The 23694-nt window shown below is 37.4% G+C and overlaps 1 protein-coding gene across 1 annotated transcript in view; it reads right to left on the bottom strand.

Annotated features, from left to right (window-relative positions):
* Positions 1 to 704: 704 nt before the first annotated feature.
* TYR (tyrosinase) overlaps positions 705 to 23694 on the bottom strand; it is a 102263-nt gene continuing 79273 nt past the window's right edge. The window contains exons 4-5 of the mRNA XM_059391644.1: positions 9611 to 9792; positions 705 to 934 (exon numbers count right to left, since the gene is read on the bottom strand). Coding sequence (XP_059247627.1) covers positions 705 to 934; positions 9611 to 9792 — 412 coding nt within the window. The remainder of the gene's footprint in view (positions 935 to 9610; positions 9793 to 23694) is intronic.

Below are 23694 nucleotides of genomic sequence, written 5' to 3'. Positions count from 1 at the left end.
TTTAATGTCCTCTAATAAAATTCTTCTTAGAAACTTAAAAAAAAAAAAGCTTTCAATAGGATTATCACTGTTATCAATGTATTTAATGAGTATATCTTGAGATAGATACTTAGCCAGATTTATCATACAGGCATGGCCTTTATTTTCAATGACCTTCAGACACATAGTCAGACTATGGCAGGAGGGAGCTGAAAGTTGTTGACTATTTGAAGTCCCTAACACATTGGAACAAGAATATAAAATACAAAGGAAACATTATTCTTTCTGAGGAAAATAGAAATGTACTTCTCAAGTTCCAAAGAGTCAGTGTGGATTTGTTACTATTTTATTAAAATCAAAGGAAGGGGACAATAAAAGGAAACATTTCATTCAACAATCAGGAGGAACGATCAAAATTATTCCCACATTTTTATAATAGCACTTTCATTCAGATACAGGTAGCAGTTACTCATTACTAAATGGCATCCTTTTCTTAGAAATATGGGTTTGAGGAAAACTATTAAAGGAATGATTAAATGACAATGAGGCAAGCAGAGGTGTATTCTACCTGAATTGGAGGAGGAGTGGGTACACTTTGTATCAATCCTGATAATAGTCTTCATAAACAAATGTCAGGGATTGCTCTGGGGACAACTCCTGGGGACCTGAGCATCATTTGATTTAAAGTGAGGGCCTTGTTGGCCTTACTCTATTACCTAAGCCTTTCATAAATGGGTCTGATACAACAAACTGTGGTAATCCTCCTTTTCCGTGAGGAGTGGCTGATTTTCTTCATGGAGCTGCTTTCTCTTGTGACGCCGACACAATAGACGAGTGATCCCTCCCAGCACAACGGTGAGGACCGAGCCCACCACAGCAGCCCCAGTGAGCCATGGCCAGATTCGACTTGCTTGTTCTAAGTAGGGCCTAATGTAATCTTGAAAAATGTCCCGTTCTGAAACAGAAAGATATCCCATGTTTTGACTGTTGTCATCATTAGCTGCACCATCATCATCATCAACATCATCATCGTTATCCTTGCAGAGTACTATGGAGTCAGATGCTTGGGACTGAATGACAGCTCTGCCACTTATGAGCTGTAAGAGCTCAGAAAAGTCACACTTAATACTCCTATGCCTTAGTTTCTTCATTAGAATAGGAACATAACACCACGTCGTTGGAACATTTTAAAATTGACTGATAATATCTAACCTGTAAATTATGCAGTGTCTACAACCAAGTCAACTACCATAACTTTTAGATCTTTATTCTGATATTTGCTTCCACATTTCTAAATAACAGGCAAATATTATCATCTTTTAATTCATCAAGTTTCTATCTGGAGTTCTTCATACAGAAATAATAATTTTGTTCTCTTACAACTCCCTTTTTCTTTCCTTTTCAGTACAATAACAATTCATGATTTGGGGCCAAATCCACATCAAGGGTTTTCATTGGTTTTAGTATATAAATGTTCACAGTGGAAACAAATATGGTGCTATGATTACATTTCTTTGTATTATATTTCCTTGGGAGTTAGTAACTTGTATCCTTCTGCTTGATTGATTTAAAAATACCATCACTGCTTATAAGATACTCTAAGATACTCCATATTCATTTTGTACACAAAGAAAACCAGAAAGTGCATCTTGGGCTTCTTTTGCAGCAAATTATGTCTATGTGACTCAAGTCTTGAACAAAAGCAATATGTGTAACTTTTCGGCAGTTTCCTTAAAAATAAGAAGCTATGTCTTCTCCTTTCTCCTTTTTTCTTTTTGCTTATCTGGAATGCAGATCATGTGTCCATGAGCCATCATGGACCATGTGGTCCAGATTAAACCCTAGGTCTTGTGGAATCACAAGAAAGAAGCAGCTCTGGTCCCTGAAATTGTGGAGCTGATATTCAACAACATACAAAGACTGCTGCTTGAGCAGTAAGTCAAGAAATATATTTAAGCCATTGATCTTTGAACCCGAATCTGCTTTCTATCCCTACCTTCCCGTCCTCACTAATGCAGAAATTTTAACCTTTTTTGTTTGTTTGTTTTGTTATTGTTGTTTTATTGTTGTTATTGTTGTTTGTTATTGTTATTGTTGCTGAGCAAGGAGCCTGATGTGGGATTGGATCCCAGGACCCTGGGATCATGAGCTGAGCTGAAGGCAGATGCTTAACAGCCACCCAGGTATCCCAATAACATTCTTTTATGAACTCTTTCCTTGGGTATAATTGCTCAGTACATGGTAGACCACTGACTCAAGGGGGGCCAATCAGAATCTTTACTCAGAATTCTCTGTGGTGGAGTTGTCAGGTGGCTTGAGAGCTTATGACAGGCTTACATCTCAACTTGTGAAAGACAGGATGAATGCACTCCAAGAAATAGAGATGAGAGCTAGAGGAGAGAGAGACAGAAGGACAGAGGAACAGAGAAACAGAGACATACACAGAGAGAGAGACAGAGAGAGTATTAGGGCTTTTAATTTCCTGGTTCCTGCTGTTCCTCAGTCTCAGCTGCATTTCTGCCTTTCCCAGAGTTTGAGTGTTCATTCCATCCTTGGATTTTTTAAACCAATAAATTCCCTTTTTAAATATAATCTCATTCCTGTGGAGTTTCTGTCATTTGCATTTTTGAAAGTCCTAATTATTTTAAAAAGTTGATTTTATACCCACCACAATAGACAATAGAGTAATTAACTTACAAAATTTTGGAATTACAATTATATATGAACTCCGTATATAATAAAAATGAGATATACAAACCAATGAGAAAGGGAATATTTATCTAATAACCTATCTTGGAAAGCAGGGATAGCAACATGAAATAAAATTTAAAATGGAGGGACGCCTGGGTGGCTCAGTGGGTTAAAGCCTCTGCCTTCAGCTCAGGTCATGATCCCAGGGTTCCAGGGTCAAATGAATAAATAAATAAATAAATAAATAAATAAATAAATCTTTAAGGCTGTACACAACCTAAGTTTTTTTTTTTTTTTTAAAGATTTTATTTATTTATTTGACAGACAGATCATAAGTAGGCAGAGAGGCAGGCAGAGAGAGAGAAGGGAGGAAGCAGGCTCCCTGCTGAGCGGAGAGCAGGATGCAGGGCTCAATCCCAGGACCCTGAGATCATGACCTGAGCTGAAGGCAGAGGCTTTAACCCACTGAGCCACCCAGGCGCCCCAACTTAAGGTCTTTAAAAAAAAATTTAATGGAAGTCATGTTGTTGGCCATAAACTTGATAATGTTCTAAATGTTTTTTAAAGAAGGATTGTTCTTTTTTTTAATCAGGAAAATTTGTTACAAATGAATATCATAGTACTAAAACCCAATATTCATTCAAAGGAGATAAAAGTGAGCTTCTCTGGCTTATGTGGGGCTAAAGAGCTAAAACCCAGTTCATTTTTCCCATTACCTTTTCTTCTGTCCTTGACACCATCTTTTTGCCAGCTGTCACTAAGTTACCTCTATAATTCCTAGAGCCCAGTAAGCATAATTTGAACAGTATTGCAATTTAGAGTTTCTCTTCACCAGTAAGGGATAACAACTTGCAAAGGATAAATATTAACAAATAAATTATACAAATGACTTATAACTTTGATATTTAAATCTAAACAATAAAAGTCAAAAAGCTAAAACTAAAAAGAAACATCAAAATGTTACTGTTTTCAATGTATTTAAAATTAGTTTGAAAGAGTGACTACAAATGTCTGTCTTATTCTGCTAGTAGTTACTTCAATATATAAAACACATTTAAAATGTCTTGCAGAGGACAGAGCGGTTACATAAGAAATCTGATTTCCTCTGTTTCTGGCTCTGCTTAAACCCAAATCACAATTTCAAAATACTATTTCTACATCTACTCTGCTGTCCAGCTTCTCTTACAATTTCTCTGCTTCAGTCCACTCCAAGTGGTCTCAATTTTTACTGTCACCAAGGGTCTTCTTTGAAACACTCTTTACATTTCTTAGTGGCTCCAAACCAAAATTCAGCCTTTCATTCTCAGCTATCAGCTATCCAAACAGTGCACCTTTAAATTCTTTCTTAATATCAGAATTTTTCTATCTTTACCCAAAGTTCCATTTATTCATGTCACCCTTTCTCTTCCGAATAAAAGTTTATTCTGTTTGTCTTGTGCTCTATTGTGTTCGAATCACATGCTCATTGGCTCACACAACAAATATATCGGTTAGTTTGGGACCATTATCGTAACTTAATGAATTACAAATCTATAACTTAAAAGGTTTGCCTATAATTTTTAAATGAGACAATGTATATATAGCGCTTGGTATAATAACTTAGCACTTAAAAAGCAATTTATAACTGTTACTAATTCTCATTATTCTATAGTAATTTCAATGATATTTCCATGGAACAAGCTTCCAGTAAGAATTTCTCTCTTGGGGTGCCTGGGTGGCTCAGTGGGTTAAAGCCTCTGCCTTTTGCTCAGGTCATGATCCCGGAGTCCTGGGATCAAGCCCCACATCGGGCTCTCTGCTCAGCAGGGAGCCTGCTTCCTCCTCTCTCTCTCTCTCTCTGCCTGCTTCTCTGCCTACTTGTGATCTCTGTCAAATAAAATAAATAAAATCTTAAAAAAAAAAAAAAAGAATTTCTCTCTCAAACCTGCTTTGATTACTTATTTAGTTCAACTTTCTTTTGTATTCTCAGACTCTCTGTTTCTTTACTCCCTTGGGTCACTTGACACAATTGTCGATGTGTTAATAATTATTTATACGTATGTCTTTTTAGACTTGATCATAAATTCTTGAGAGCAAGTATTAGGTCTTATTTGTTTTTTCTTTCATTCTTGTATTCATTCATTTGTTGATTCATTCATACAGTAAATGTTCCATGAGACACATGATATGCCACGTGGTGGTCCTGGCACTGTAAGTGAAAAGACATATAAGCAGAGGTCCTGGTCTGAAGGAAACAATAACGGTAAAAAAAGACTGACAAGCATGCTAAGTATTTCAAGAGTAATGTTGCAATGATGAAAGTATGTAAAAAGATACAATGGAATTGTGGTGGTAAGACCTCTTATAACTGTTTGGGGAGTCAAGGAAGGCTTCCCAGAAGACTTTCTCACTGAGTAGAGGAATGAATCGAACTTGAGCATGTGATGTTGATGGCAAGCCATTCCAGGCAAAGGAAACAGGACCACCACCTGGCACGGGTACTTTAAAATAATTATTAATACATAGAGAAGATTCTGTGTAGACAAGCATAGTAGCTATTGAACACATCTGTGAACGAGAGAAGCCCATCATTAAATCCCATCTGCAGAACGACGCACTCTAGTTACCATGATCATGTCTCCTCCTCTCATTTCTAGCCTCAAATATCAAGGTCTTTGGGAATATATTGCATTTAGGAGGCTCTCAACAGAGCAGTACCATATAGAAAGCAGGATCACATTTACCAACAGCACTGAGGACACAAGCTTTCATTGCCAAAGCTTTTTGGTTTCCCCTTGAATCAGTTATGCATGCAACAAAATCACCTGTTGCTCATTTTTTAAAAGCATCACTAAATTCGATTATAAGAGAAAATGTTTGACAAATGTTTGACAGCTGCCTTTTGCAGAAAACACTTAAGTAATTACAAACATGAGTACCTGAATGATGAATAACAAACTGCTTGAGAACTAAATTACATCAAAAAGTTTTTAGGGACTCTTTTTAGTAGGCTTAAAGTTTAGCAAGAAATAGGAACACATTTTAAATTCCTTGAAGGTGTATCAGAAGCAATAGAATAATTCGTAAAAGGAAAACAGGCAATTATTGTCGTTGTTTTTAAAGTCAAACTTCTTAAAATTAATGGTGTAGATTTACAGTTTTATGAAAATTACCGTCAAAAGATAAAACATTTCAAATCCATTTTATTTTTTAAATATTTAACTAGAAATATAAATACCATAAGGCCCTAATGGGACTCTTTGAGCCTTCACCCCCTCCTCCGTGTTAGATGGTTTTTGTTGCCTTTTCAGTAAAAATTACCCATTTGGACACCAGAGAAGAAACCATGAGATAGAACATAGTGGACAAGACACATGGGGACTAAAGAGAGCCCTCTCTACTGTGGAGTAAAGGAGGGGAAATTATTCACTATTGGCCACTTAGTACCTCTATGACTTAGAATTAGTCACCTAACCTTTCTGTTTTCAATTTACCTATAAAACAAAATCAAAATCACTACTACATTAGACTGTGAAGATTAGCAGAGATAGCAATTCATATGCTGATGTGTGTAATTTATTGCCTGTTAGTAACTGCAGGCCAGAATGTCTTCTGAGTTTCAAGGCCATCCCCTGCCCCCGAGACATATTTGCCCTGATGTTTCCTATCACCCGTTTCAATGTGTAGTTAGTGCAACCAGGAGAGTCCTCCATGTTTGGCCTTGCTCCTACTGTGCCTATCTCAGTGAGCGTGTCACCATCCACCATTTTCATAGGCCAGAGAGTTCATAGACATCCCTGATATCTCCTTTTCTCATTTCATATATGAATCACTTTCCAAGTTCTGTACATTTTATATAAATTCAAAATAGTTCAAATTCTTTCATGCCTTCTGCCCTCTCCTGAGCACAACCACAGCCACCCACACTGTCTTCACCGCTCTCCTGGAAGCCTCTAACAGTGTCATCACTTCCTTCTCTGAAGTTGCTTTACAACTGCTACAGAATTTCCTGTCTGCTGCAGCAACAAGAAGGTTTTGTAAACTCAAACCATTTAAAATTTATCAATCACTTCTGTTATTTTAACAATGTAGCCAAAACCCAAAATCAAGATCCCCTTTTCAACTAATAACTTCTTCCAGTCCTACTGCTGTCCTCTGAAATATCACTTCATTGACCCCTAGAGGTAGGTATGTCCCTAAACAAAGAAGTCATTAGGTACATAGTTGGGTTATCTACCATTACAGTGCAAACCCTGTGAAGATAGACTATGTTGTTTACCACTGTATCCATTCTAAGACAATGCTTGGTTAGGTGGTTACTAAATACATGTATGTAGAAAGAATAAATAAATCATAATACCACCTAGAAAATACATAGCATGATAGAAGACTTGAAATATGTTAAAAATACATATCTAAAAATGACCTGGATATTAAAAGGGGGTGATATATTAATAATAAGCTTTATTTATATTGGTTAAGTGATACCACACTTCATGGTCAATATCACATGTACTCAAACTGATTCACCCAAAGATACTGGATGTCATTTGATACTTAAACTAGAGAAGCTTGTAGAATGTCAAGTCTAATCTTCTGGGACTATAGTCATGATGGACAGGGGAAATTTTAAATATAAAAAATTACTACGTAACTAGTAAGGAGTGATTAAACATGGCTATATATATGCATAAGATGATTTACTATCTGAGAGTTTGACAAATGGATAAACAGGGTCAGAATTCAGCCAGAAGGAACAATATGTTTAAAAGCTATGCCCATGAAAGATTTTGGCATGTTTTGGAAATCATAAAATCCTAAGTGGTAAATCTCTGAAAAGCCATTCCCAATTTGATCCTTTCCCTCCCTTTCAGAAGGGGAAACATGTTACTTGAGACTACCACTTTTTTGACTCCCCTTACAATATGACGGCACTTTGCAAAATCCCTTGTTCTCAGTGATCTCAAGGTTTTCAAAAAAACTGATATCCAATGCTAGCCATTTTAGTATTCCTTCCACTGGCTATGATTTTCAGATAAAACAAAACAAGTTAATGAAACCCATATTTGTTCAGCTAAGGGTCCCCCAAAGGGCAGGTAAAATTTGACAAAATACAGGTTCTCTTGTTGGCCCTACACTGTGGTTCTGCAGTGCCACATGCTAACTTGATGGCCCAGGACACCTTATTTGCATTCTTTAAGCCTCTGTTTTCTCACCTAAAAAAGGAAAAAAGAAATAATAGTGCCTCATTCATACAATAGTTATGAAATTAAAGAAAATAAGGCACAGGGCATTCCTAGAGGAGTTTCATTCACATCAAAAATACTCAATATGTGTTAGTTATTATAATGCGACTCCATTTCTCTCCTCAGGGAAATTTTCCATTACTTCTACTACTCCAATAGGAGAACTTAGCATTGCATAATTACACTGTACACTTTCCACCTCTATTTTTCTTGGTATTCTCTTCGTTTAGAATCTTCTCTGCTCTTTTCTATCTGCTACTTGCCTGCTCATTCTTCAAGGTCTGGTCTTTCTAGGCTGGATTATTCAGAAGATATTGTTTTCTCCCCAGTGCTCCTTTCGGATTTTTGTTTATGACTCTTTTGCTGCATTAAACACAGCCTGATGTTTTGTACTTTCTTGCACAATTGTCCTGCTTCCACACTGAACTTGGAGCTGCTTGAGGTTTGGAACTATGTCAGTCATTTTTGTCTTTAAAATCTAGTATGAGGGTTAGAAGTTAGTAAATGTCATTAATTGGTTTAATTTACTTCTCTTGTTTTTATGACTTATCCTTTTTATGAATTATCAATGAATTTAATGAAATGTCAATGTTTACTGAATACCTCTTACCTACAAGCCATATGTTGTTTTACTGGTTTTGGTTGTTGACTCTCTTGTGTTAGAGTAGAAGAATGATGTAGTGACTTGAAGAGAGGGCTTTGTGGTACTGATATCTGGCTCCTCTATATACTGGTGTCTGCTATTGGGAAAATCACTTAAATTCTCATAGTATTAGTGTCCTCACCTATTTCTGGAGATAATAATACTTATCTAATATATGATTTATTAATTACACATGTATAAGATCTGCATGTAGCAAGCTCTTGGGTGGGGGAAGGCATTGTTAACTGTTCCTCATTTATTAAGATATTGACATATTTCTACTCAGGAAGGTTATTTAAAGCCTGGATATAATTATAATCTTAGAGTTTTATGTTGTTACTTTAATTATAGTCATAACAATTATCATAATAGTTTCTTGGTAACCCTAGGAGAAAGTTCCCAAAGATAACTCTAAACCTGCTGGATGTCTATCTTGTACCACACCATTTTGGACACTTTAATATATCATATTCATTTAATTATAACAATATCTTGATGCGCCTAGGTGGATCAGTTGGTTAAGCATTTGCCTTCAGCTCAGGTCATAATCCGAGGTTTCTGGGATCAAGCCCTGCGTCAGGATCCCAGCTCAGCAGGGAACCTGCCTCTCCCTCTCCATCTGGCACTCCCCAGCTCATTTTCTCTCTCGCTCTCAAATAAATAAATAAGGTCTTTAAAAAGCTGTCACAATATTCTGATCCCAATATTTTCGGTTAAAAAACCGAGATTCATGGTGTTGAAGCAAAATTTCCAAGGTCACTTAATGGTCAGCTGATAGTCATGCCTTAAACTCGCCTTTTTTTTTTTTTTTTTTCTGATTTTAATTCTAGCGTTCTTTTCATGGTTGCCATATACAAAATGCCCTATATTAAGCAGATTGGATGTGAATTTAAAGATCCTTGCATCTTAGTTCATGTAATAATAAATTAGTGAAAAATTAAGTGTTGTAATGTGCCTTCCCAATTTAAAGGCTTTGGGGATAACATTATAAACACGTAAGGCTAGGTACTTTCTCAAAAGAAGCAGGTCACACTAGATTCACTAATTCATATGAAAGAAATTAAACTTTTACCTGATTCCTGTAGGTTGCTATAATCATAGCCCAGATCTCTGGATGAAATAAAAAAATCACCATTCCTGTAGAGAGGTATAAAAGGAACCATGTAGGACTCCCGGTTGTGTCCAATGGGTGCATTGGCTTCTGGATAAACTTCTTGAAGAGGATGGTGCCTTCGGAGCCACTGTTCAAAAATACTGTAGAGGAAAGGATTATTCAGACTCAGAAACATGTTATTTATAAAATATTTAGAATTCTTGGAGTAAAATAATAAGGCATATCTTAAAACCCCAAGACATGGAAAAATCCCAGATACATTTTTCATGCTTTGAAAATATTTTGTAAAGCACTAGCTCATACTGTCAGGCCCTGATGAAGCTCAGTCACTTGAAAGAAATGTGAGAGGATAACGTTGGAAAGGGTATTCTTAGGTAACTGAACCTACGTGACAAGTTTAAACCTTTCAGAAAGCTTCAAAGCAAGGATAATTATTGGTTGAGTGACAGCAGGGTTGAAATTGTAAATTAAATATGTTTCTTGTCTCAAAGAAAGTTAGCCCAAAGAAAGAACACATAAAACTAAGTTAGAATCAGTTCTGGAATTTGGTCATTTGGGGGATCACAGTAGGGAATTTTCAATTATTTCAACCAACTTGCCATGTTTTGTGACGAGTATGCTTAATGAAACTTGGGGAAAGAAAGAGCTCTCCTCCAAAAACGGAGACTAAATATACTTGGACTGGTTTTCCAACTTCCCCTGAAACTAGAGTATGGCCATACGATCAATTCTCAGTCAGTCAGATATACCCAGGAAGCCTTTGAAACAGATATAGTGACACACAGAAACAAGAATGATGGAAAACTATTCTGGTCGTGGGCAAAAACAGTTGCAATAACTTATGGGGGAATTGCAAGACTTGAAGAACATCAAGGAAATATCCAGTGTTTTATAGCATGGTTTTAGCAGATTTCATGGTTGTTACCCTCTTGCTCCCTTGTCCCCACCTGTTTCTGAACCTCATTGTCCATGATTTCCTGACCTATTCAGTATCCTTTTAGTAAAGACTTTTTCTGTTAATTAGCCAGAGTTAGTATCTGTTGAATGCAATTAAAAACTCTGACTGGAACAAAAGGTAAACAAGTAAGGGACAAAAATGATTAAGAATACTCAAACTATAGGAGAATTTATATTGTGTCACTAAAAATGTGAGAAAGAAAAAGATTTTGTATTATCAGGTCATATAACAGGTTATATGATATAGATATATCATACATATATGTGTGTATGTCTGTGTGTGTATATATATATATAAAACATTTAACATAGATCTGAGGTCAGAGAACTCCCCTTGAGCCTAGCTCTGGGTATGACTGTAAGCAAATCACTGAAATTCTTGGAGATCTAGCCTCCTCATCCTTAAATGAAAGCAATGGTATCTGTCTTATTTCCAAAGGGATTATCCAATGTGCTAATATTTGTGAAAGTGCTAATAAATATTGTTACTCTGCTATAAAATGTATTCCAGGAGATAAAATGTACATGCATAGCCCAAGCGATGGTGCCTGTAAAGGAAAGAGATAAAGCTTCAAACAAACAAACAAATTTGAAAAAGCATTATGAAGTACAATAAAGGAGATAACAACGATGCTGGATGGCAGCATGGTGATCATGTTTTCCGTGATGGAGAACAAGTCTCTTTGCTTAGAGAATCTGGACTTCAAAAACCCATCGTGCTTAAAGTTGACATTTATTCATTCATTTATTTATTTATTTACTTAATTTATGTTCAGTTAGCCAGCATATAGTACATCATTAGTTTTTGACGTAGTGTTCAACGATTCATTAGTTGCGTATAACACCCAGTGCTCATTGCAACATTATGTGGTTACCCCACTCCCTTTTGTAACCTACAGTTTGTTTCCCAGAAAATTGGCTTTTATCCCAGAAAATGGGCTTTTAATTGTGAATTAATTGCAGGATCAGAAGGCCACTGCTAAATCCTGAAACTGTGGTCCATAAATTCTAAATAGCTCAATTATTAAATATATTTATTGAGTTTTTATTATATGCCAAATTTTGGAGAAACACAAGCTTGCATAAAACCCTGAGTTCCATGGGTTGTGACAAAGGATGTTTGGAAAATTTCTTAACCTGTTCGATTTTTCTTTTCCTCACCTATGAAGTGGGAATATTTCTGGATTAATTAGTATAATATAAGTAAGGTGTATATTTAAGTGCTTGACAAATCTAAGTGGAAACAGTCATCATCCACATTCCCTTCTTCCTCTTCTCCCCACTCCTCACTACTAATGTTATCCTGGAAGAATGTTACAAGTGGCAAGAGAGAAGAGACATACTGTTATAGAAATGCCAAAGCCATGTATATTTGACATGGTTCTTCTTCTTCTTTTAAATTAGGTAAACATTTATTTTTTAAAAATTTTAGAGGGAGAATATAAGCCGTGGTGGAAGGGGTGAGGAGCAGAGGGAGAGGGAGAGAGAGAATCTTTAGGAGACACCACGCCCAGTGCAAAGCCCAATGCAAAGCTCTATCTCGATCTCACAACCGTGAGATCATGAGTTGGATGCTTAACTGACTGAGCCACCCAGGTACCCCTTTGAGCAGGGTCTTTTTAAGAAGGGTTATGATTCTGACCAGCAGGAATGAGAAAGAAGATTCAAAAAGTTTGGTTTTTCTGTGTGTGCCTTAGTAACTGGCCTAACAAACAAACCCTACGTTCTATTCAGGTCCTAAAGTTTTATCAATTAGCTTTTTTGTTTTAACTTCTGTAGGTTCTTTCTTTCTTTCTTTCTTTCTTTCTTTCTTTCTTTCTTTCTTTTTTAAAGATTTTATTTATTTATTTGACTGAGAGAAAGGGAGAGAGGGAACACAAGCAGGGGGAGTGGGAGAGGGAGAAGCAGGCCTCCGGCTGAGCAGAGAGCCCAATGTGGAGCTCAATCCCAGGACCCTGGGATCATGACCTGAGCCAAAGGCAGACACTTAACGGCTGAGCCACCCAGGTGCCCCAGGTTTTTTCTTTTGATAAAGCATTACTTGTTTATTACATGCAATCCAGAAAATGCAAGTGAGCAGAAATGAGAGAATTCATGTAATCATTTCATATTTCTGTTCCATCTAGTTTATAAAATATGCATAATAACACTACATATATTTTAACAAAAAGAGAATTGTATTGTAGATAATGTTTTAAAGGCTATTTTATTTGTATTATGCAATATTTAATGTTTTAAAAATATTTAAACATGCTTAAACAGTGTTTACCAGCTTTTCAACTGACAAATCTAATTTTTTTAAATGAGAAGGAGGCTCTCTGATAGAATTAATCTCCCACCCCACCTCTACTAAACTTTGATTTAGACACAGCCTACTGTTTCTAAACAAGCTACCAGATAAGGGTTTGAGGCAAAAATTGTGCCTTCTGTCAATTGAGAAAAATTCCTACTGTAGTTCAACTTATAAATAATCTTTTTTTTCTGCCAAGAAACAAAAATTCTTTACCTAGATAAGACAAGGACATCAATTCTTAGCACCAAAAGATTTAATGGATAAAACCGTTAATGTGCTCACTCACCTTATCAACCTTTTAAAATGAAGGTATTAATCTTGATTAAATTCTTTTTTGGTGGTTCTCATCCTCAGTTAATTTCATCAAACCATGTCTAAAATGACTCACATTAGAATACTGATGCTTAACTTAAATAATCACACTGACATTTTGGCAAGAACTTATTACCAAAGATTTATATAAGCTGTATCTAGACAGTTTTCTGGAATTAGGAAAATGTAAAGATGATTGCAGATGCAAATAGGAAGGAATGTGTTTTATATATAAAAGTAATGCAAGACATCTGGTTTCAAGTCTGATATATAAGAATTCTGGACACTCTCATCCTTACAGCAAGAAAAGGCTAGACAAATGGAAAATCAACAACTTTTCTTGGATCATGAGAGAATGAGGTCATAGGACAAAGGCTCACCTACCCCCCTCAGAACTGCAGAGATAAGTGCATCCAGGGGAACACAGCTGAGACTTGCTCACCAGGAAGAGAAGCAGCTGTATCCATAACTGGTAGAGATACGTGAACATTTTGATGAATGGTTGGAGATTGAGTATGGCCTAACAGTGGTAGTGAGAAACTCCTAGGAGCCATAGTGTAAGGGGAACTCCCAAGCATTTGGGTATTTTAACTCCAGGAACTCTACCAGGTTTTCATGATGAAGACTGGTGAAAAATCCTCTCCTGGGAGGGAGAGAGAGACCGTTATGAAGTAAGTCCCCAGACTTTTCCATAACAAACCTCTTTCATTCAGAGGAAATAAACTTCCAGAGTCTTATCCCAACTAGGGGAAGGGGATTCCAGATTTTCTGTTTCACTTAAGAGAAAATAAAGCATAGGGCACTTTGGTCAGAACTTCAAGGAAACAAATTGGGACTGCTGTAACCAAACATGTAGGAGGGAGAGGGAAAAAAAAAAAGCTATACAATTGAAGAAACAGTCATGAAGGTCACAGCCCCAAGACATTGGCCAAGTAAAAGACTGAAATTTAATATTTTAGGACACACACACACACCCCACCTTGATATCAAAAGAACTCCAGTATAATGATAGGGATTACAAGTGAAAGAGCTACAAGATAGGGTATCTGGGTGGCTCAGTCGTTAAACACCTACCTTTGGCTCAGGTCATGATCCCGGGGTCCTGGGATCAAGTCCCACATGGAGCTCCTTAGCTCAGCTGTTTCTTCCTCTCTCTCTCTGTGCCTCCCCCTGCCCATGCTAACTCTACCTCCATCTCTCTCTTTCTCTGTCAAATAAATAAAATCTAAAAAAAAAAAAAAAAAAAAAGAGCTACAAGGCAGACAGTCCAAAGACTAGTATACAAGAAAGCCCAAAGCCAAGAGTAAAGACTAAGACAGACCTAGGAAAATTTGAAGCCTCCAGCACCTACAGCTACAAAAATCACTAAACACAGCCCAACTTCTTGCCAATTAACATAAATCCTTACATTAAAGGCCTAGCTACCTCAGTTCCTACTACTCAATAAAATATATCTGATTTTATTTATTTATTTTTTTCACCTCCAGGAAATTTATTTAGGAAATATAGTAACAGTTTACTTGCAAAGCCATTAATAAAAGCGTTTACACTGAACATTGTGATCTAATTAAACTGAGGCAGAGACAAAGTGAGGATAGCATACAAGTTCTAAATTCTCATCTTGCAGAATATAAAGTCTACATAGTGGCTAACCTCCAGGAATCCGGAGAACTGCATAAGCCTACTATTTAAAATATGGAGGACAGTACTTGCTGGAATACCTAAAAAAGTGAAAAGTAATGAAACTCAGGGGCATCACCTCAAATGAAGTGTTAAAATTATCTAACTTTTTAAAATACACTCATGCTTATTAGGAAGCTGATTATCACTCACCTGGTATCTGATAAAGATGGGGACTTTAAGGACTAGGCTGGCAGTTTTCATCCAGGAACATCAATGAACAGATGAAAACTCCTTTGACCCTCCTTATCACCCAGTCAGAGCCCAGTGACCAGTACTCAGTAATCACAAAGATCAATATATAAATTTAAACATTTTCCATGTTTTGTAACTAATAATTATTTTGCAAACTTAAGTTTGTGGTTCACTGAGGAACTAGAAAAGAGAAAGGACAGAACAAGCGGAGGCAAAGCCTTTAGGAGTGGGAAGATAAAAAATGAACCAAGATCAGAGAGGGGCTGTGAACATTAGGAGCACTGTGATGCTTAAGGAGGTTTAAACCAGCTCAATTCCACAAGCTGGAATGACTGAAGAGTTGTGAGTCATTTAGGGATGGGGTCGCAATTGAATTCCCCAAGAACTGGGAGCAAAAGGAATGGCTTTTCTGGTCAATGAAAAGAAGGAACTGAAAACAAAGGTAAAAGTGTTCTAGGCAGCATCAACTGAACGACACTTTGCATTTAATGGGGGAAGAATCAGAGAACAGAATATGGACACAGATTTGCTTCTGTGAATTTTTCCTCCTTTTATTCTGTGGACTTACTCTGTGAGCCTTCAGTAGGAATTAACACTTTTCTCCTTAACATGCCTGCCTTTACTTTCCATTCTTTGACTTGTAGAATTTTGAAATTCCTCTGGTTTTTGAACATTGGACGTTAGAGAGGGCCTGAACAAATCCAAAGGCAGCTAAACCTTACAGAATACTTGAGCATGAGCCCTGCAGACCTTTCATCTGCATCATCAAATTCTGTCCTCAGAAAACCCTCTGAGCCAGTAAGTAAAAGAGTTAAGACCTGACCCAAAAACCATTCCTTTCTACTACTATGTTCTCTTTCTAGGGTGCTGCTGGAGTTTCAATACACCAAGAGATTAGATACGATTTTCAAAACAAACATGCTGACATCAGAGATCAAGCTGCCACCTCCCATCCCAGAATATATCTGATTTTAAAGAACAAATCACATGGCATGCCAAAAGCCAAGAAAAAGACAGTCTGAAGAGACAAAGCAATCAAAGCAAAGTAAACACTAATTCAGATATGTGATAGATATTGGGATTATCAGACAGGCAATTTAAATATTTGTGAATAATATATTAAGGGCTCTCACAGAAAAAGTAAATGACATGCAAGAGCAGATGGGCAGTGAAGCAGATTGGTAGAAAGGCTCTAAGAAAGACTCAGAGGAAATGCTGGAAATCAAAAACACTGTAGCAGAAATGAATAATGCCATTGATAGGCTCAACAGTTGACACAGCTTAGAAAAGAATGAGTAAGCTTGGAGATAGAAGCTTCCCAAACCAGAATGCAAGGAAGAAAGAATGGGGAAAAATAAATCAAGAACTGTGGGATAATTTCAAAAGAGGGTAACATACGTGTAATTGGAATAACAGAAGAAGAAGAAGAAAAAGTGAACAAAGCAGAAGAAATATTCTCCAATAAAAGGACCCGGAGGTACCCACTGAAACCACTCCCTATGGCCAAAGCTGGAACAATATGAGCCACAGAATAAATAAAGTAGTAGTAGATTATCACCTAAAATGTAAAATATAGAGGAGTCCTCGCTGATATAAAGTAATGAATAAATAAATAAATGAGGGGAATACATAAGTCTGCCATGCAGAATTTTAAATAATTATGTAGATACTTCGAATACTTAATGCAGGTGGTATATAACTCTGCACATAGTGACTTCCTTCCAAAGAGTATTAGGGAGGAGCAGTGGAGTCATCTAACAGTTTGAGAAAACTGACCAAACCCATCTCTGCCAGGTGATGAAGGTTAACATCAATAGTCTTATGTTATATCCACCAAAATGAACTAACAATTGTAAATATCTATGCCCCCAATATGGGAGTAGCCAATTACATAAGAAAACTGTTAATCATGATAAAGAATCATATTGATATGAATACATTAATAGTAGGAGATCTTAACACGCCTCTCTCAGAAATAGATCATTAAAGCAGAAAGTCAATAAAGAAACAAGAGCATTGAATGACACATTGGACCAGATGGACCTCATAGATATATACAGAACATTCCACCCTAAAACAACAGAATACTCATTCTTCTCAAGTGCACATGGAACCTTCTCCAGAATAGACCACATACTGGGTCACAAATCAGGACTCAACCGATACCAAAAGACTGAGATTATTCCCTGCATATTCTCAGATCACAATGTTTTGAAACTGGAGCTCAATCACAAGGAAAAGTTCTGAAGGAACTCAAACACCTGGAAGCTAAAGACCACCTTGCTTAAGAATGCTTGGATCAACCAGGAGATCAAAGAAGAACTGAAACAATTCATGGAAACCAATGAGAATGAAGACACTTCGGTCCGAAAACCTATGGGGTACAGACAAGGCGGTCCTAAGGGGGAAATACATAGCCATCCAAGCCTCTCTCAAAAAAATTGAAAAATCCAGAACACAGCAGCTGTCTCTACACCTTAAAGAACTGGAGAATCAACAACAAATCAAACCAACTCCACACATAAGAAGGGAACTGATCAAGATTAGAGCTGAGATCAATGAGGTAGAAACCAGAGATACAGTAGAACGTATCAAAGAAACTAGAAGCTGGTTTTTTGAAAGAATCAATAAGATTGATAATCCATTGGCCACACTAATCCAAAAGAAAAGAGAGAAAGCCCAAATTCATAAAATTATGAATGAAAAGGGAGAGATCACAACGAACACCAAAGAAGTAGAAACAATCATCAGAAGTTATTATCAACAGTTATATGCCAATAAGCTAAGCAACCTAGATGAAATGGATGCATTCCTGCAAAACTATAAACTCCCAAAATTGAACCAGGAAAAAATTGACAACCTGAATAGACCAATATCTAGTAACAAGATTGAAACAGTGATCAAAAACCTCCCAAAAAACAAGAGCCCAGGACCTGACAGATTCCCTGTGGAATTCTACCAAACTTTCAAAGAAGAAATAACACCTATTCTCCTGAAGCTGTTTCAAAAAATTGAAGCAGAAGGAAAACTTTCAGATTCTTTCTATGAAGCCAGCATTACCCTGATCCCCAAACCAGGCAAAGACCCTACCAAAAAGGAGAATTTCAGACCAATATCACTGATGAATATGGATGCTAAGATTCTCAACAAGATCCTAGCAAACAGGATCCAACAGCATATTAAAAAGATTATCCACCATGACCAGGAGGGATTCATCCCTGGGCTACAAGGATGGATCAACATTCGCAAATCAATCAATATGATAGAACAAACTAATATGAGAAGAGAGAAGAACCACATGGTCCTCTCAATCAATGCAGAAAAAGCATTTGACAAAATCCAGCATCCGTTCCTGATTAAAACGCTTCAAAGTATAGGGATGGAGGGAACATTCCTGAACTTCATCAAATCTATCTATGAAATACCCACAGCAAATACCATCCTCAATGGGAAAAAGCTTGCATCCTTCCCGTGAGATTAGGACCACGACAAGGATGCCCACTCTCACCACTCTTGTTCAACATAGTATTAGAAGTCCTAGCAACAGCAATCAGACAACAAAGAGAAATAAAATGTACCCAAATTGGCAATGAAGAAGTCAAACTCTCTCTCTTAGCATGATTCTTTTTATGGAAAACCCAAGACTCCACCCCCAAACTACTAGAACTCATACAGCAATTCAGCAATGTGGCAGGATACAAAGTCAATGTACAGAAATCAGTGGCTTTCTTATACACTAACAATGAAAATACAGAAAGGGAAATTAGAGAATTGATTCCATTTACTATAGCACCAAGAACCATAAGATACCTGGGAATAACCAGGTTACACCTCACCAAAGAGGTAAAGGATGTGTATTCAGGGAACTACAGAACACTCATGAATGAAATTGAAGAAGACACAAAGAGATGAAAGACCATTCCATGCTCTTGGATCGGAAGAATAAACATTGTTAAAATGTCTATACTGCCTAGAGCAATCTATACTTTTAATGCCATTCTGATCAAAATTCCACTGGTATTCTTCAAAGAACTGGAACAAATAATCCAAAAATTTGTATGGAATCAGAAGAGACCCTGAATCGCTAAGGAAATGTTGAAAAAAATAAAACTAGGGGCATCACGCTACCTGATTTCAAGCTTTACTACAAAGCTGTGATCACCAAGACAGCATGGTACTGGCATAAAAACAGACACATAGACCAGTGGAACAGAGTAGAGAGCCCAGATATGGACCCTCAACTCTATGGGCAAATAATCTTTGACAAAACAGGAAAACATATACAGTGGAAAAAAGACAGTCTCTTCAATAAATGTTGCTGGGAAACCTGGGCAGCTATATGTAGAAGAATGAAACTCGACCATTCTCTTACACCGCACACAAAGATAAACTCAAAATGGATAAAAGAGCTCAACGTGAGACAGGAATCCATCAGAATCCTAGAGGAGAACATAGGCAGTAACCTCTTCGGTATCAGCCACAGCAACTTCTTTCAAGATATGTCTCCAAAGGCAAAGGAAACAAAAGCGAAGATGAACTTTTGGGACTTCATCAAAATCAAAAGCTTCGGGGCGCCTGTGTGGCTCAGTGGGTTAAGCCGCTGCCTTCAGCTCAGGTCATGATCCCACGGTCCTGGGATCAAGCCCGGCATCGGGCTCTCTGCTCAGCAGGGAGCCTGTTTTCTCCTCTCCCTCTCTGCCTGCCTCTCTGCCTGCTTGTCATCTCTCTCTGTCAAATAAATAAATAAATAATCTTTTTAAAAAAAATCAAAAGCTTCTGCATAGCAAAGGAAACAGTCGAGAAAACAAAGAGGGAACCCATGGAATGGGAGAAGATATTTGCAAATGACAGTACAGACAAAAGGTTGATATCCAGGATCTATAAAGAACTCCTCAAACTCAACACACACAAAACAGACAATCATATCAAAAAATGGGCAGAAGATATGAACAGACACTTCTCCAATGAAGACATATAAATGGCTATCAGACACATGAAAAACTGTTCATCATCACTAGCCCTCATGGAGATTCAAATTAAAACCACATTGAGATATCACCCTATCTTGCCAAAATTAGCAAGACAGGAAACAACATGTGTTGGAGGGGATGTGGAGAAAGGGGATCCCTCTTACACTGTTGGTGGGAATGCAAGTTGGTGCAGCCTCTTTGGAGAACAGTGTGAAGATTGCTCAAGAAATTAAAAATAGAACTTCCCTGTGACCCTGCCATTGCACTACTGGGTATTTACCCCAAAGATACAGATGTAGTGAAAAGAAGGGCCATCTCTACCCCAATGTTTATAGCAACAATGGCCATGGTCGCCAAACTGTGGAAAGAATTAAGATGCCCTTCAAGGGACAAATGGATAAGGAAGATGTGATCCATATGATGGAGTATTATGCTTCCATCAGAAAGGATGAATACCCAACTTTTGTAGCAACATGGACGGGACTGGAAGAGACTCTGCTTGACTTATTTCACTCAGCAGAGAGAGTCAATTATCATATGGTTTCACTTATTTGTGGAGCATAACAAATAGCATAGAGGACATGGGGAGTTAGAGAGGAGAAGGGATTTGGGGGAAATTGGAAGGGGAGGTGAATCATGAGAGACTATGGACTCTGAAAAACAATCTGAGGGTTTTGAAGGGGTGGGGAGTGGGAGGTTGGGGTACTAGGTAGTGGGTATTATAGAGGGCACGGATTGCATGGAGCACTGGGTGTGGTGCAAAAATAATGAATACTGTTATGCTGAAAATAAATAAAAAATAAATTTTAAACAAAGGAAAAAAATAATCTTATGTTATGTTGATAGCCCTCAGCCTTGATATGATATGAAGAGAATGGTGCTTCCCTCTGTCATCTTCCTACCCAAAACACATAACTCCAGTTTAAACATGAGAGAAACACCAGGCAAATCCCAATAGGGAGTCCTACAAAAATCTGAGCAGTATTCCTCAAAACTGTCAAGGACATCCAAAACAAGGGAAGTCTAAAAACCTGTCACAGCCAAGAAGAGCCTAAGGGACATTATGATTATATGTAATGTGGTGTCCTGCTTGGGATCCTGCAAAAGATGTTAAATAACTACTAAGTAATCTTAACAAAGTCTGAGCTTTGGTTAATAATAGATCCGTATTATTTCAATAACTGTGACAAATGTTCCATACTAATGTTAAGACATTAATAATAGGGGAAATTAGAGCTGGGGTATATGGGAACTTGGTTCTCTCTTGGTAACATATTTGTAACTAGAAAACTATTCTTCAATAAGCTTATTATTATTATTATTATTTTTAAAGAACAACTAACAAGAAAGCCTTGATGTAGGTGGATATTTAGGAACTGATTTTCTCTACCTCCACCACCACCACAACAAAAAAGTAACATGCCCCTGTATAACAGAACAAGTGTTCATTTATTCATCTATTTTAGAGACAGATGAATATGTACATTCTGAGCATCTATAACAAACTGTCTCTGTGCAAGGGAATGTTTCCCAAGTTACCTTTGGTGAAATTTCCTGTCCTTGCGGTACTTAGAGTCTAGGGGTAGAGACAGATACTAACCAGTAATTTCAAACTGGCAAATACTGTGCAAGAAAGCAACATGGCAAGAAGATGTGATGGGGAGACTTCATCTCATCTGCAGCCTCTTGGAAAGTCTCTGATAGTGTGTTAAACCCAGAGCTGAAGAAGGCACATTTAGATAAATGGTGAAAGAACATTTCTGAAGACTCAGAATTTGCAAAGGGCATTTGATGAGAAGTACATAGCAAGTCCAAGGAACTAAATGACTGATGGGTTAATGGAGAGCAGGGACAAAATAGTTTAAGATCGGGCTAGAGAGGTAAGTGGGACCCCAAGCATGAAGTGCAGCATAAGGCATGTGAGAAATATTTGTATTTTTCCGAAGAGCAACATGGAGTCACTGTCTCTGGGGTGGTAGTTGGTAATTTTTAAAGAATTGATATGATAATCATTTTTAAAGGATTGCCAGATTGCACTGTGGAGTGGGGCTGAAGGATCGTAAGGGATCCTTTACTATACCTTACAGGGAGCAAGGAATGAAGAAGTCACACACAATCTTTTTGCCTAGACCTTGCTTCCTCAGTTTTTCTGGCTTATACTGTAGAATAAAATATTTTTATTCCCCCAAATGTAGACAACTGGAGAGGAAGGGTGACATGAGGAAAGGATATTAATATTCTGATTTTTGATGTGTTGTATGCTTGAAGATACTGTAGAACTATCCCAATGGGAATGTCAGGTGTGGAGCTAGATATTTGGGTCTGGAGTTTAGAGCAAGATTTACTCTAGAAATATAAATGGAGAAGCCATCAGCCTGTTAATAAGTGAAGCTATGAGAGTAGTGAGACAATGAAAAGATAAGAGAATCGAGGATTAATTTTCTCAGGTTTCATCTTTCTGGAAGGCCAATACAGAAGAAGTGATCATCACATTGCTTTGAGACCCACTGCCTGGGATACCAACAGCCAGCCAGTCAAAATTCTGGTCTAGTAGGGGGAACAAATTCACCTAGTGTGCAGTACTATGTTATGGTATCCCTAGCAAAAGTAGCACATCATAGTACTTACCTAAAGCAATTCTTATAAGTATTAAATGTGTTAATATATGTAAAACTACCTAGAATCATGTACAGAATAGGATAAGTATTGTTATATTAAAACTACAATTACCTTGTTTTTGAATTTTCCTTTCATAGGGTTTCCTTAAAATTTATTTTCTACCATACTTTCTGTTCCTTCCTTAGATCAAATGCCAAGTCTATGAAAATATCAATCAAAGTTACTGCTCCTCTCCTCTGATTATTGCATTTGTTATGTTGTAATCATCTGATTATGTGTCATTCTAATAGTGTATGCTCGCTGAGAGCAATGATGTTGTCTTATTGATCATGGTTCACTAAATGTCACTCTTACTGCATATACAACAAGTGAGCTGGGTTCATGTACTTTGAAGATATGTGAAATTTAGTGGGAGTTGTAGAGTTTTCTTGGGAGAGCACACAAATTTTTACTAAATTCTCAAAGAGAATGTGAATTAAATACATTAAGATATCATTTAGTGGTTAGAAAAAAGAACTGAGAAAAAGAAGAATCTAAGAGATGCTGATGGCTTTGAGTTGGATATCTCTGTAGATAGTGCTATTCACTGACCCACGACAGTTAGGACAGTGCCTAGCATGTAATAACCACTGGGCTAGGTGCTGGGAATATAAAGTCAAACAGAGAACTGTCTCATCCTCAGGAGAGCTGCCATGTGATGAGTCACTCAGCTTGGTATGGTAAGAGTTCCATGGGAGAAGAAGGGCCATTAACATCTTAGGAGAACAAAGAATGAAGAGATAGCATCTGATTCAGAAGGGCATGGGTAATGTATTAGAGTTCCCCTGAAAAACAGGACCAGTGGGGTATATGCATGTTTCTGTGCTTGCAGAGAGACACACAGAGAAAAATATAGAGAGAGGAAGAGAAAGTAACAGAGAAAGCCAGAGAGAGAGAGTCTCATATGATTGTAGAACTTGGCAAATCCAAAATCTGCTGAATAGGCAGGCAGACTGCAGACCAAGGCAAGACACACA

The sequence above is a fragment of the Mustela nigripes genome, chromosome 1 (assembly GCF_022355385.1).
Source record: "Mustela nigripes isolate SB6536 chromosome 1, MUSNIG.SB6536, whole genome shotgun sequence".
NCBI lineage: Eukaryota > Metazoa > Chordata > Mammalia > Carnivora > Mustelidae > Mustela > Mustela nigripes.
Note: the sequence above shows the minus strand (reverse complement) of the source record. Positions and strands in the feature narration are given on the sequence as shown.